This window comes from Podarcis pityusensis (genome assembly GCF_964106645.2).
Source record: "Podarcis pityusensis genome assembly, chromosome: 4".
Classification (NCBI taxonomy): domain Eukaryota; kingdom Metazoa; phylum Chordata; class Lepidosauria; order Squamata; family Lacertidae; genus Podarcis; species Podarcis pityusensis.
The window spans coordinates 83993538-84009877 of record NC_138027.1 but is presented as its reverse complement, the minus strand read 5'-3'; the positions used below and the strand labels follow the sequence as shown (position 1 = coordinate 84009877).

The following is a 16340-nucleotide window of genomic DNA, read 5'->3' as shown; positions in this document are numbered from 1 at the left end:
GGGTGGCAGTAGAATTGGTCCGCTAGCAACTAGCAAATTATCATATTCTGCAAATGAGCGTTTGTATCGGGGCAATGTGCAACGATGAGGATTTCTCTGGTGTTACTTGCTGTCGTTCCCTCTTACAATGAAAGTACTGTGTGTACTGACCGCAAAGATGCTCCAAGAACAGAACCTATTTTCATAGAATCATAGAATTGGAAGAGACCACAAGGGCCATCGAGTCCAACCCCCTGCCAAGCAGGAAACACCATCAGAGCACTCCTGACATATGGTTGTCAAGCCTCTGCTTAAAGACCTCCAAAGAAGGAGACACCACCACACTCCTTGGCAGCAAATTCCACTGTTGAACAGCTCTTACTGTCAGGAAGTTCTTCCTAATGTTTAGGTGGAATCTTCTTTCTTGTAGTTTGGATCCATTGCTCCGTGTCCGCTTCTCTGGAGCAGCAGAAAACAACCTTTCTCCCTCCTCTATGTGACATCCTTTTATATATTTGAACATGGCTATCATATCACCCCTTAACCTTCTCTTCTCCAGGCTAAACATGCCCAGCTCCCTTAGCCGTTCCTCATAAGGCATCGTTTCCAGGCCTTTGACCATTTTGGTTGCCCTCCTCTGGACACGTTCCAGTTTGTCAGTGTTAGGTTAGTCTGACATGACTTATTTTTCAGAAATCCATGCTGACTATTGGTGATCACAGCATTCCTTTCTAGGTGCTCACAGACTGTTTGCTTAATGGTCTGCTCCAGAATCTTCCCTGGTATTGATGTCAGACTGACTGGGCGGTAATTATTTGGGTCCTCTCTTTTCCCCTTTTTGAAAATAGGGACAACATTTGCCCTCCTCCAGTTTGTCGGGACTTCGCCTGTTCTCCAGGAATTCTCAAAGATGACTGCCAGTGGTTCTGAGATCACATCTGCCAGTTCTTTTAATACTCTTGGATGCAGTTCATCTGGCCCTGGAGACTTGAATACATCTAAACTAGCCAAGTATTCTTGTACTATCTCCTTAGTTATTCTGGGCTGTGTTTCCTCTGCTGAATCATTTGCTCCAAATTCTTCAGGTCGGACATTGTTTTCTTTATCGGAGAAGACTGAGGCAAAGAAGGCATTGAGGAGTTCAGCCCTTTCTGTGTCCTCTGTTTGCATTTCACCATCTTCTCCTCTGGGTGACCCCACTGTTTCTTTTTTCTTCCTTTTGCTACGAACATACCCATAAAAGCCTTTTTTGTTGCTTTTAACCTCTCTAGCAAGCCTGAGTTCATTCTGTGCTTTAGCTTTTCTGACTTTGTGTCTACACGTGCTGGCTATTTGTTTGAATTCCTCTTTGGTGGTTTCCCCCCTTTTCCATTTTTTGTACACATCCTTTTTTAATCTTAACTCAGTTAAAATTTCTTTAGATAGCCACCCTGGCTTCTTTAGGCACCTTCCATGTTTCCGTCTCATTGGTATTGCCTGAAGTTGTGCTTTTACTATCTCCCTCTTAACAAACTCCCAGCCATCATGAACTCCCTTTCCTTTTAGTATTACTGTCCATGGGATCTCACCCAGCACTTCCCTAAGTTTTATGAAGTCGGCTTTCTTAAAGTCAAGAAATTGAGTCCTAGTATGCTTGGCTGCTCCTTTCCGCTGTATAGTAAACTTCAGAAGAGCATGATCACTCGTGCCTAATGATCCTTCCACTTCTACCCCACTAACCAGGTCATCACCATTGGTTAGGACCAAATCTAAAATGGCTGTTCCTCTTGTTGCTTCTCCCACTTTCTGGACAATGAAGTTGTCTGCAAGGCCAGTGAGGAATCTGTTTGACCTTATGCTCTTGGCTGAGTTTGACATCCAACAAATATCCGGGTAATTGAAGTCCCCCATTACTACTATCTCCCTTCCTTTTGCATGCTTGGCCATCTGTTCCAGGAAGGCATCATCTATGTCCTCCGTTTGGCTTGGGGATCTATAGTAAACTCCCACAATGAGGTCACTGTTATTCTTCTCTCCCTTAATTTTGACCCAAATGTTCTCACTTTGGCTTTGAGGTTCTAAATCTTGGATCTCTTCACAGGTATACACATCCCTGACATATAACGCCACTCCTCCTCCTTTCTTGTCTGGTCTGTTTCTCTGAAATAGATTGTATCCCTCCATTATTACATTCCAATCGTGGGACTTATCCCACCAGGTTTCAGTGAGGCCTATTATGTCATATTTAGTTTGCTGTACCAAGAGCTCAAGCTCATCTTGTTTATTTCCCATGCTTTGCGCATTAGTGTACAGACATTGAAGTCCATTAATCATTCCCCCGTGTCTCTTATTTAAGGATTTTTTCCTCCCACCACTAGGTCTGCGTGCTGTTTGCTCCATTTGGTCTATGACATTTGGATGATCATCTTCATCAATTGATAGACTCCTACCTTCAGGAGCATTGTCTCCCTCCCCCACATTAGTCAGTTTAAAGCCCTCCTGATGAGGTTTCTGAGATTTTTGGCAAAAACATTCCTCCCAACCGTTGTGAGGTGCAGCCCATCGCTTGCCAGAAGTCCATCTTCAAGAAACTGCAGTCCGTGATCTAAGAATCCAAACCGTTCCTGTTTACACCATTTGCGAAGCCAGCTGTTCACTTCCACTATTTCCCCCTCTCTCCCTGGGCCACGTCGTTCAAGTGGGAGGACAGATGAGATGAGAATTTGTGCATTTAATTGCTTCAATTTCCTGCCCAGAGCCTCGTAGTCTCTTTTGATCTTCTGCAGGCTATTGCTTGCAGTGTCATTGGTTCCCACGTGAACCAAGAGGAAGGGGTATTTGTCAGTGGGTTTTATGATTCCTTGCAGTCGTTCAGTTACATCTTGGATCTTAGCCCCGGGGAGACAGCACACTTCCCGAGACATCTTGTCAGGCCCACAGATCACTGCTTCTGTTCCCCTCAGTAGGGAATCCCCTATCACCACTACACGCCTCCTCTTAGGTTTGGTCGGGGTTCTTCCGTGAGCTGTCCGTTCCAAGGTCTCCTGCACATTCCCTGAGGACTGACTTTGCTGCTCGTCTTCATATACCTGATCGACTGTAATGAGGGAGAGATCCTCAAATGGAGTCCGCTCTTCGTCTTCCATGCTAGGGGAGAGGACCTCAAAGCGATTGTGTATTTCTAAACAATCAGAGCGAACCCTGGGCCTCCTACTTCTTTGAGTCACGTTTCTCCATATATCTGGCTCCTGTGTTGGTGAACTAGCCTCCTTCTCAGGGGAGTCCCCTGTCTCCTCCGTGGTGGAGACGGTGTGCTCTTTGCTTCCAAGAAGAGCTCCAGCTCTCTAATTCTTTGGAGCGTAGCTACACGTTCCTCCAGTTGGTGGACTTTGTCTTCTAAGAGGGCAATCAACATGCAATTGCTGCAGGTAAAGCTGCCTGCAACCTTTGGCAAAATGGCAAACATTGCGCAGGAACCGCAGGCGACTGCAGCTGTTCCCTCCCCCTCCATCTTGAGAACGTGTCATTGGGGGTGGCTACAGCGGTCCTCCATCATAAAAAGCGTGAAGACAGGACAAATAACTCCCCCCAAAAAAACCTAGGTCTCCCCCAACAAACGTTTGAGACTAGCTCCCCTAAATTTAAAAGATGGATCAAACTGTGTGCGCCGCTAGGCGCGCACCGCAGCCCCGCAAGCTCTGATAAGCTCCTCCCACAGCTAATCACCTGCCTCAACAGAAACCCTGCCCCCTCTGACCTTTGCACAGGGAGAGCAGCTAATCAGCCACAAAGAAACACACACACAAGAAAACCCTTTTTGCTCCTTCTTCAGCTGCTGCCCTGCAAGCTTTTCCACCCTTTCCCCCCCATCCTTGACACCAGAGTCCACATACATACATCCTCACTGTCGTAATGAAGGGCATTTGACTAGTAATTAAATAACTACGAGTGGTCCGTCTTCTTCCGGGATAAGGGGAAAATTCCACATAAGCAGAAAGTACCTAGGCTGTGCATTTACGTCATGAGAACATGAAAGATCTGTTAAATATTGCTACTGACTTAGGTGATATTGGTGCAGGGGAATTACATAGGCCACGATTAAGGAATAAGTGAAGTACATTTTGAAGCAATAAATATTTTCCCGCACAAAAGCGGTTTCCTGAAATTAGCTTAACTTTGTTTGTGGTGTGACATTATTATTATTTTTTCCTTTTAAGAAAAGAACCAAGGTATGATTTTACCCAACCCCTATGTTTACTATACTCCTGTTATGAAAAAATAAAATAAAGAATGGGTATGGCCTGCTGATGGTACCCTCCTGTCTGAGCTCATTATTACTGTGAGTTTGTGTGAGGAAATGTTCTTTCAGAAAAGTGCGGGGCAAACTTGTCAGTTGATGAAAGAAAAAAAAGAAAAGAACAAATCGGTAAAGGATTCTAACTGCGCTTTAAGAGTAATAATAATAATAATACAAAATGGCACACTTTCAAAATTGGTTGACATTCGCCTGGGCTCACTTACCTTTTTTATTATTGAGGGAAATCTGTGGCAATTTCAAGGCACTCACCTCTGCAAGGTAGAATTCATCGTATTGGCTCTTAAAAGTCTCTCCCTTGTAATAATTGCTAGCCGCAACAATGACATCTACTGCCACCATGCTCAGGATAAACATATGGAAAACTGAGGACCTCATCATTCTCTGTAGAAAAACAAAGCAAAAAAACCATGTGGATTCTCTCCTTTAGGAAAATAAAAACTTTTTAATCACATGCAAAAATTATGATTATCCACACTGACAGATGCAGAAACTAGGAGTACTGAACCTAGAAATCACCATGAAATTTCTTTAACTATAACCTCCAGGGTGCCACAGGTCCAAGGCACATCACATGCTCCTCATGCAGAATGTCCTAGGTTCAGTCTCTGGCATCTCCAGAATGATCAAGGGGATGGAGCAACTCCCACATTAAATTCGATTCTTGCAATGCATTAAACGTAGGGCTTCTTCTGAAGGTGGTTTGGGAACTTCAGCTAGCGCGGAATTCAATGGCCAGGTTGCTCCCTGGGGCAAGGTGGTTTGAGCATCTCTCCATTGTTGGGAAACTGTACGTGTAGTTACTCACACAGAGTCAATTAAGGTTTGGCAGACAGCCAGAAGGCAATCTGAAGGACTAAGTCTGCCTGGAGATAACAAAGACATGGAGACAGCTCCCTGATTGGTCAAGCTCTCTCAAGGGAGTGAAAATTAATGGCCTACTAACTGTTAGTTCAGAGTTCGTGAGTTCAGTAGTTTTGTGTCAGTGTAGGAGTTGTGAGTCGTGTCAGAGAGAGCTAGCAAAAGATCCGTGTTCTGTTCCTGTAAATAGTCCACTGTATATAATAAACTCCTAACTACAAGTTCCTGGTTCCTGCTTCGTCTATCCTGTCTGCGGCCAAGTTGCCAATTGCTTCCGTGGATTCTGCGTGTACTCTGCTAGATCTGGCTAAGGTCCTGCAATTAGTCAGAAAGTTGCGAAACACCAAATAGGTTTTGCCAATATGAACCTTCCCACACCCTGAGTTCATCCTCTGAGGCCCTTCTTCGAATGCCTCCTCCACGAGAGGTCCAGAGGGTAGCAACACAAGAACTGGCCTTTTCTGCAGTGGCTTCCGGGACTGTGGAATGGTCTCCCTGACGAGGTTCGCCTGGAGCCTTCATTATACACCTTTATGCGTCAGGCAAAATCATTCCTCTTTAACCAGACCTTTGGATGACTGACATCTGATGCCCGTTTAAAATGTGTTGGGGGAAGGGGTGGGGTTATTGGGTTGTTCTTGTTTTTATTTTTATTATGCATTTTGTATCTTTATATTGTGATTCACTCCAGATTATAGAACAGATATTTTTAGGAGTAGCCATAAATCTCAGTCAAATGCATGTTGGGTACACACTTTGATTACAGTCTAGTCTAGCGCTGTAGCCAAATTGGACTGGCTACATCGCACTGATAATGTTTTGCTCACTACATCATCGCTGGCTGGAATCATGCTGTAAGGAAAATGAAAACAACCCTGGAGAAGCAGCAGACAGGAAAACCTAGCTGGCTGTGAACAGACATTAAAAACATTGGAGAAATACATTTTGTTTCCACCTCTCCCCCTACCCCCTGCTTCGCCACGAACAATTCCCATGGGGGAAAAGAAATCAGCATATTTATTTGAATTCTGGCCCAGCCACATGCAGTGTTCTAAGGCCTACATTTGTTCCATTTTGAACATTTTATACTAAACAATTTTTAAATGCATTCATCGGTTGGGGAAAAAACTCACTCATTTCGAAACCCCTGAGCCAATTTTGCTCTCACATCAGTACTATGCCACCCAAGTGGAATGTGTGAACAGAGTTTGTTCTTTGGACAGAATGGAATCAAACAATATTTTGAACAGTTGTCTGATCAGCTGTGTGCCACTTGGATTTCAGAGCTTATCAAAGCACGCACTGTGGGAAGCTATTGTAAAAACTTGAGAAAAGAGGTGTTTTGCCAGGTGTTGTTCATTCTGAAATTACTGAATTTTTCTAGTGCTTCAAAGAGCCTCTTAAACAATATGGGGAGGAGATGAAAGCAATGCTCTGGTGTAAGTGCCAGGAATCTATATGATAGGGAAAAAAACCTGTACAGTATCAATACTGAACTACAGATTACCTTCCCTGAGCCCTCATCAACATAAATAAGGTTATAATTAGAGGCGCACATATTTGTATAGTGTCAGTGCAATGGACGGAGACTTACTCTGAAAGAACAGCACAAACCATGTCTACTCAGAAGTAAGTTCTGTTGAATTCAATGGGGAGTGCTCTGAGATAAGCAGAGTTAGAATTGTAGCCTGAAGTATCAAATAACAAGTTTTCTGATACTATGGCACGTCATTTATTAATGCGAAAAGCAGGGTGACATTGTTCCCTGTCTGGAGGACATGCGGCAGATGATTAAATGTGCAATATCCCCAAAAGTATATGTCAACCTGTAATAAGCCACTTTTAATAATCCGAATGCTTTGAGAAATAAATAAGGGCATCTACAATGTGACCAAACTAGAAATTCATAGAAGGGGAGACAGTCTGCCAAAGGTTTGTTTAATTTAGGCAGGGACTGCAACTGAAATAGGGCATGAATATTTGGAGACCCATGACCTCAATTTTAAGCACAGCTAGAAGGTGGTGAGGAAGTTGGATCAAAACCCTGTCCCCGAGTGCTCCGTCTTCTATGGAGCAAATGAAAACCTCCCCAGGGAAATAAAGCTTGAATCGGCTTAAAACAGCTGGAGTAAAACAGATCCACTATAATCCAGAATGTCATGTAGATTCTGGGAATAATAGGTGGATTTTATTTTATTTTGAGCATTTGTATCCCACTCTTCGGCCAGAAAGGCTCTCAGAGCAGCTTTCATAGAACCAAAACACGACAGTCCCTACCCACAAGTTGCCAATCTAAAAGAACCCAATGAATCTAAAATACAACACAACGTTCTGTGAGTGGGTGAGTCTTCTTACTAAAATTAATTAGAAATCTTGAGAACTGACCGTTACCACATTTTAAATATGCTTGGAGTAATATGGGTCAGAACCCAAATCAAAGCACAATGCTTCTAATCATGGAGTTCCATGCGGTTCGTCATCTACTACCTTCTAAGTTGCTCAATCTTCTTCCAGCTTTCAGAAGGGGTAGGACAATATTTTCACCAGTTCCTTCCAGGTCTGTATTAACAAGGCTTTTACATCACTGCCTTAGTCTACCTTGAAGAATGGTACCATCTACGTAGGCTTCCAAAAGCTGCGTCATCATTATGTCTCCCCCCCCCCCCCCATTTTGTCTTGAAACAAAGACCAGCTCATTACACCCTCTTTGTGTGTTTTTAATCTATGCTCAGGACATCAAATTGTGTCTAAAAGTCTATGAACTCTTTATACCTTACCCTCTGTGTTCTATTTCTTATATTGCATCGCATCTTTTCTTTTGACATTTGTTTTCAAACAGATTTTGATACACATTGATATTTCAAATACATATAGCAGGTCTGGGTGAGCAATTATTAGAAAGATGAAGCTGAAGATTTGTCTCTTAGTGTTAACAAGACATATTTTAGCAATGTGAATTCTTGTTTTCCTGCCTTCCATGATTTGATTACATCCATCAATAATTTGTTCATGGATATATGAATTTCTATATCTTTCCCACAATGCCATTATCTGTGGGTGACATCCAATAATTTCCACATTTGCCCAACAGGACTTCCCTTTCCTCTCCTCCCATTTGAAGGCTCCAAAAATCTGCTCCAAAGGGTCTCTCAACCCTTTAGAGCAGATCTGGGGGCAGAATAGGGGTGAGGAGAGGAAGGGTAAGTCTCCTTCTGCAAATGGAAGTACATTCATATGCCCCTGAATATTACTCTATACTTATTTCCTTGCCACTTTATTTCTGTATTTATCTGCAAACTTCTAAATCAGCCAAAGGAATCACAAAGGCATCTGCAAAAGGAAATGCAAAATACTAGTGTCGGCAGTGAGGCTGAGCTTCCTAGGAACTAGAGTGGCTGAGACAAGATGGAAGGAATATCAGAAAAAAGCATCATGGCAGAAAAATAAGAAGAATCACAAAGGCCTTCTTGTAAGAAAATGGAACAAAAACAGCTCAATATTGTGCTGCTATTTATCATGCTTACATGACTCTAGTGATTTTGATGTCTACACCAAAGCGGGGAGTATTTTTCTAAGGCTTGCCACTCTGGCTTTGAGTACAATGCACACGTGGTGCTTGCTTGGCTAGTGTACTACTGGTGCTTTTAGCAAGAAATGCGGAACTTTATCGTGACGTTTCCTTAAAAATGAAAACACATTTTTCTCCTTCACAAGTTGCAATTTAAAATTGTGCAGAAAGTGGTTGTTTTTGTTTGTGTGTGTTTTGGTACAAGAACCGACACCCAACTAAGTCTTACTCTAAGCAGACACACTGAAACCAATCGGCAAATCACTTAGGTCAGGGCTGTCCAACTCCCAAGAGACTGCGATCTACTCACGGTATAAACAAACTGGCAGTGATCTACCCATTGTCACTGGAGCCAAAGTTGTTGAGCTTTTTTCTTTTTGCTGGGGGGTACAAAGGTTGATCAGGATCGACCAGATACATCCTGCGATCGACCAGTAGGTCGCGATCGATCTGTTGAGCAGGCCTGACTTAGGTCAATTTATTTCAATTGGCCTCCTCTATGTTTGACTGCTGGATATCACTCTATAGCGGATGCATTCAACATGGTACCCTCCAGATCTTGTTGGACTACAACTCTCATCATCCTTTGATGCTAGCATCATCTAGAGAGCACCACATTGGCTATTGCTGCCCTGGCTCTCACTACTTCTTACTTTAAGTCAGAAAGAATTAATTCTTTAAAAGCAGAAGGTCTTGATGCAAAATACCAACACTGACTGTGCCTGAGCTGCAAAAAGGTAAGAAAGTGCTCTTTCATTGTCAGCTGCAAAAAGAGCGCGAGGGAGAGAGCGCTAGTAACTAATACCTTTTCTTGGTAGGTACTTATAGGTAAATACTAAAAATTGCCCAGATACCAAGATCGCATTTTAAACCAAATGTCAGCTTGTAAACTAGCAAGAAGATCGACGTCACATCATTGTCTCTAGGACAATAAAGTTCCCAGCCTTTCAACAACCATAATTTGGTTCCAAGAAATCTAGAGAGTGACAGGTATATGATAAAGGAAACCTAAAAATACAACAGAGAGTTCACAACAGCAACACATTTAGATGATTATCCATTCAAGCCTTAAGATTGCTGACCAATCATCACCTTCAAAATACAAACTTTTCTGTACTTTGTTGAAATTACAAAGTAAAACTTGAGTAAGTTAAATTATCGATTGACTGCTTTCCTCTTTTGCTTAGCAACCACATTTAGCACCTCAGAACGAAAATTATTCCTGCACAAAAAGAGTACAAATAATGCAGGTTAAGTACTCTCCTGGTGTGAATGTATGAAAGGTAGGCTTGTTTTCTGGCTTTGTCCAATTCATTGTAGCCATTGTCCCCTATGCGGTTTTATCAAGAATGCTTAAATGGCTATCATCAAATAGCATTTGAATACACTGTAATCCTGGTGCACAACTAGGTTTTATCAGGGTCGCTGCGCTGAACTGAGGACAGGATGATGAAGAGTCTGAAACATGAGCTGTTCTCTACCAGAAGAATTAGACACCATTAGATTCCCATTCTTCTCAACATGAACAGCAGCTGAGGCTTTGGCAGAATTCCATACGCTGATGCTCCTTTGATTCCTATATTGTCTGAACCTTGGCATTCACACAAGGAGTGAGCAGACAGGGTGTGTAATCTGGAAAGATCTCTGGAAGAACCTCTTTTGCCTCTCTGGGAGGTTCAGGACAGAGGTGGTTTTAGGGTGGTGTGCCCACTGGGTGCCAGACTGCAGGGGGCACCAAAACAATGCTGTAGAATGGGGTGTGAGAGGCAGGGGGTGCAAAACTTTAGCGTTTAGAACTTTTTTGCTTTTGTGTCTCAGAAAGCACACCATACAGAAAGAAGAGCCCCACTGGATTCAGCAGCCTTCCTGGGGACCAGAATGGGCCTCGGGTTTGACAGCTCCCAATCATGTTGCCCTTTTTATAATTATATGTCCGTTTTGGATATCTTCCCTGCTTTATTTTTATTTTTTACTTATTTCATAAAATTTGTACACCGCTTGATTGCAGAAACCCTCAAAAGAGGTTTACAAAAATAATAAAACACTAAGATTATTGGTAAAAACGACCACAAAATTAAAACCAGCAAAGAAGTAAAAACACATAAACATTTTAAATATTTGTATATATATCTCTTCCATTGTGCCAGTGAGATCAGAGTGTTGGACTTGCGTTCCGTTGCTGAGCTGATAAAGCTCATCCGGTGATGATTAATGACCTGAGCCTTTGATAAGGCTCCAAGCACGTTTCCCCATTACGCAGAGTATACAGCAGTGTGCGGAAGGACGAGACAGTATGAGCTACATGGCTAAAGAGTTTTATTCCTAATTACGCAGACAGAAAAGAAACATCCTCTCTCTGTGAGAGCAGAGAGCAACTGAAACACAAAGGAACAGGAAACCAGTAAACATCACATCCGTCTCCCGTGAGACTTCCAACAGTATGGAAAGTCTGGAATGCAAAACAGAGTCTTGTGACTCCAAGCACTGCATAGTGGCACAAACAGAAACTAACACAGAATAAGTCCTTCAATCTGAAGGTGCCTCGTTAGCATCCAAGCATATGTACCCACTAGAGAACACTGTTTAGTTACATTTCTTTTGTACTTTTGCAGAATTTTGTTTTCTTTTGTCCTGGAAATAATGAAAAGGATTTGCAAAACCTGTTTGCCAGAGGCGAAAGTAGAGTAAGTAGACAAACAATGAGAAGCGACTGATCCGTTTTCTTCTTCTTCTTCCCCAAAATGGCTTCAGTGCTCTGACAAAGCTGTCTTCCGTCTCAATGGCCTGGCTGGTGAATCTGGACAAAATGTACACTCTGTCTTGAGAAATATTTCTCAGCTGGTACTTTCCTCAAGCAACCAATATTTCCTAATTTAAATTCCTTTTTAATACTCACACCTGCTCCCATCTCAGTATCAGGTGAATCACAGTGTTCATAATATAGGAAACACATAATTTATTCACTGCTTCCCTTATTTGTACGTTATCGTAGTAGTCACCCAAGTGAAAAATCTAAATGGTCCCTTACAATCACTACCACTTGGACTGGACCTCATTTTTTAAGGGGCACAGCGGTCCCTACTTTTTGCTGAAGTGGTAAGGCTGTGCCTGGGCTGTGTGGGAAGTAAGAGTCAGGGAGGACATAGGAGGGAAGATGGGAATGCTCACTTCCCCAAACCACAGTTTGGAGGATGGTCATGAAAGCAGCCATAGTATCTGTGATGGAATGGTAACTTTAGAATGCATAAAGCAGACTATAAGAAGAGTCACTTCTGCCACTCCTGTGGCAATGCATTGTGGAAATTCAGAGTATCAAAGACTGTATCCCTACCCTACACTCAGCTCTCACCTGTAGTGAGAGAAGCTGTCAGCATGTGAAAGCAGCCGCATCCTGGGAACAGTTTTGACAAGTTGGCTAAACCAGGTGAAGGTAGCTGATGGGTCTCAAACCCTTGGTGAGTGGGGTGGGCCAATTCCCCACCCATGGTGTAGACAGCGCTGAACTAGGTGGACTGGGCTATCTTCTTATGTTCCTGACTGAACCATCCTGGTTTGGAGGGCTCTTTGGAGGGCTCAGGAGTGGACCCATCAAAATTAATAGACTTAGCTTAGTCATGTTCATTAATTTCAATGTTGCTCCCTCTGAGTAAAAATTAGTTGAAAACCACCCACTCAAACCAGTTTGCTGTTCAGGCATTTTGGAAACAATGATCTGAATAGACAATGCATGTGAAATGCTTGAGCTCATTGCTGAGTCCAACCCTCTAAACCATGGTTGGGGGGGAACTGTAAGAAAGCTGCCAGCATCTTCCCCCATAAAAATGAATCTTACACCATATATGCACAGGTGTCAACATATGTCAATAGTTGGTGACACAAACTTTTGGATAAGCTTTGGGGCCTATGTATAACGATGTTTTATGGATGGTCTCTAGGCTAATTCATTCATATAGCAGCGCTCCTGAATGTCTTGTACACAAATGTCCTCAGGTTAGAACTTGTGCACATTCCTATGGAGGAGAAAGTAACAAGTCAATGTTACCATAAATACAGGCATACCTGTTTAAATATGATCGCTGTGATTCATTCAGGTGAATCTAAAATGTGAATCCAGGTATGTGGAACTACCTATATTATACCATTAATAGATATAACCACCTATTGGATTGACTTTTTAAATAGACTATTAATGTTGACTGAAAGATATGTAATATTAATATCCATCAAGTTATTGAACAACATGGGAGTATTTTGATTGTTTGAAAATCAATTGCGTGTGTGCAGTGAAAAGAATATTAATGAAGTTACCAAAATTTTGTTACTGTTATCAACTGCAAAGTATTTGAATCAGAAATCCCTCACCTTTTCTTGCTTTGCTTAATTGCTATGCCTTTCTTTTGCAAAGCTTAGGACAAAATTTGCATATAAAAGTAGAGGGTGCTTTGAGATAATCAAATGCTCCAGTAGGAAGAAAATGATCAGATGATTAATTTGTATTAATGAAGATTCGGGGGGGGGGGGGTAGATTCACAGCCTAATCTCTAGCAGAACAGCTGCTGTGGAAATAAATAGGCTGAAGATGACAAATGCCTGAATCTCCATGCAACTGCTAGAATCTGGTATGAACAGCAGTGGATAGATCTCTCCATAAATGCAAGAAGACTCTTCTAAAATATACAGAACTAACCATTGTTATGATACTAGGGTGGGTGTTTAAAAACTGAACACAGGGAAAAGGGTAATGCATACACAGGCAGGACCACACTGAACAAAATCTCATCCACCACTGAGATAAGAAGTGACTCCTTATAAATAAAAATGATAGAGCACATTGCAAAATCGATTGTACTAGACAGTAAATTGTACAATCAATGTAAAATGTCAGGATCCAAATTCACAATATTGCAGTTTTACCTCTCTCTCTCTTTTAAGAACATTACATGATTTTAATTTTTTTATAGATGTAACTCTTCCCAGACAGCAAATTTATTTTATTTTAAATATTATCATAAATTTTCCAGAAAATACCTTTAAGCCACAATCCTATAACTATGTTCCAGGAAGAAGGGTTAACGCAACTTACTTCTAAGCAAACACACCTAGTAAATTGTGCTCTTAATTTAGTATTTTTTCTATCACAGTAGCAGACATCCCTTTGCGTAATGTTGTCTTGGCTAAGCAGGTTGGGCTATCGATCTGACCCAAAATAAGAGTTGTCATTTTAAAAAGATTATGGAGCCCGAATACACAGTCTATGGACGCTGTGGTTGTGATGGTCCTTCTCCTAAGACACTGCTCACCTATTCTCAGATTTTATGATGTCAGTATTGCCACATCATGGAGCCCTGCAGGACCATATACAGCTTGTGATTTGTGTTAGCATTATATGATGTTCCCTAGGCCACAAAGTTAGGATATGTGCAAAACTGGAATTCAATTGGTTTCATCTACAAACTTCTAATAAATTGGTATTTCAGCTCTCAGCAATGTTCTGGTAGGAAAAAACTACATAAAGTAAATAAGGAAACATTGTCAAACTATATCTGCGGTCCGTATGTATGTTGAGAGTAATGATTCACATACACGTAAATGTGGGCTGAAAATTAAGCTGGTTGTGTGATGGTGTAATCAAATGAGTGCTTAGCTGAAAGATTAGCAACCTCAATGTTCTGATCTGGATGTAATATATCTTGGTTTATTAACCTGAGATGTGCATCATAATTCAACTTGCGAGCTCTGCCCATCTGTGGCCCACATGGGTATATTTACCAAAGCAGGAGTGCCAGCTTGGCACCACGACAGTGGGTGCCCTGGCCAGTGGGTGCCATGCAGCGTGCATGGCCCTGGTGCTGAAATTTGTGGGTGCCTGACCCCTTCATGGGGAATTTTGTGGGTGCTCAGGCACCCAGTGAGCCCAGGGGCCCAGCACCTATGTACTAAAGTTGCCTGTTACATATAAACTGAGAAGGATGTACACAAGCTTCAGAACAAACCAGGAAGAAGGAAATGGGCAGTACACTACAGCATAATATCTGGCTCCCAGATAATACTTGCACTTTGCTGAGGCTCAGTTGCCTATACTCAGTGGCACAGGGAAGTAGAATGGGCAGAACCCTAAAATGGGTTTGGGGCTGTACTTTTCCATGTCATATGGCTGGAGATAAGTACCTTGCACAACTGCCTGCCTCATTATTGGCCTATAATACACATGCCTCTCTTATTTATTTATTTGCAAATAAACTTACATCCATTAAAAATCTCAATCAAGTTTATCATATTAAATATTAGATATCCCCCACTCTGTGTATATGCATTTCCTTTCTCTGTCATAGATATATTATTACAGTGGTATCTCAGGTTAAGTACTTAATTCGTTCCGGAGGTCCATTCTGAACCTGAAACTGTTCTTAACCTGAAGCACCACTTTAGCTAATAGGGCCTCCTGCTGCCGCTGCACCGCCAGAGCCCGATTTCTGTTCTTATCCTGAAGCAAACTTCTTAACCTGAAGCACTATTTCTGGGTTAGCGGAGTGTGTAACCTGAAGCGTATGTAACCTGAAGCGTATGTAACCCGAGGTACCACTGTATATAAAGTTTAGTTTGTCTTGCTTGGTCTAATTCAAGACAAATTTTAATCCCCCCCCCTTTTTTTTAGTTCCAGGAGCTCCAGTATTACATGAAGGTAAGCAAAGGCTGTTCCATCAATTTCCTGTACAAAAACAGGAACTTTATATAAATGCTGGAGTGCAGGAATAATTCAGGACTGTGGCAAAATTATTCCCTCTAATAAGGTTTATTGGGCTAATTTTGATCTGTAACCCAGCTTCAAGAGCACTGTTTGAAAATGATGATGCTCGGTGAAACATTCTAATCAGATCATATTATTTGTTTGTTGTTGTTTAGTCATTTAGTTGTGTCCGACACTTTGTGACCCCATGGATTAGAGCACGCCAGGCACTCCTGTCTTCCACTGCCTGCCACAGTTTGGTCAAACTCATGCTGGTAGCTTTGAGAACACTATCCAACCATCTCGTCCTCTGTCATCCCCTTCTCCTTGTGCCCTCCATCTTTCCCAACATAGGGTCTTTTCCAGGGAGTCTTCTCTTCTCATGAGGTGGCCAAAGTACTGGAGCCTCAGCTTCACGATCTGTCCTTCCAGTGAGCACTCAGGGCTGATTTCCTTTAGAATAGATAGGTTTGATCTTCTTGCAGTCCATGGGACTCTCAAGAGTCTCCTCCAGCACCATAATTCAAAAGCATCAATTCTTCGGCGATCAGCCTTCTTTATGGTCCAGCTTTCACTTCCATATTTTAAGCTAAATGTTGTTGGACTATAACTCTCGCTATCCCTGACCATGCTGGCTGGAGCTGATGGGAGTTGGAGTTCAACAACATCTAGAAGGCCACAGGTTCCCCATGTTTGCTTTTTTTTATTTTAAAAAAGAGGATTCTAAAACCTGATCCAGACCTCTTAGCTATGGTTAAATGAATATGCCATACCATTTGCCTGTAATTACATTTTAAAGTTTAATTTGAACATTTACTATACAGAGCACTGAATGACCAGAGAGAAAAGTCTTATAATGAAATTTTAATTATACTTATTTTAATAAAATAGTGAAATTAGCAAACATAATC

General features: G+C 42.0%; 1 protein-coding gene across 8 annotated transcripts in view; it reads right to left on the bottom strand.

Moving 5' to 3' along the window:
- Nucleotides 1–16340, bottom strand: part of NALCN (sodium leak channel, non-selective) — a 196423-nt gene that overhangs the window by 95015 nt on the left and 85068 nt on the right. For all 8 annotated transcript variants that reach the window (XM_081002886.1, XM_081002888.1, XM_081002887.1 and 5 more), the window contains one exon: nucleotides 4526–4657. In XM_081002886.1, the coding sequence (XP_080859012.1) occupies nucleotides 4526–4657 (132 nt within the window). The remainder of the gene's footprint in view (nucleotides 1–4525; nucleotides 4658–16340) is intronic.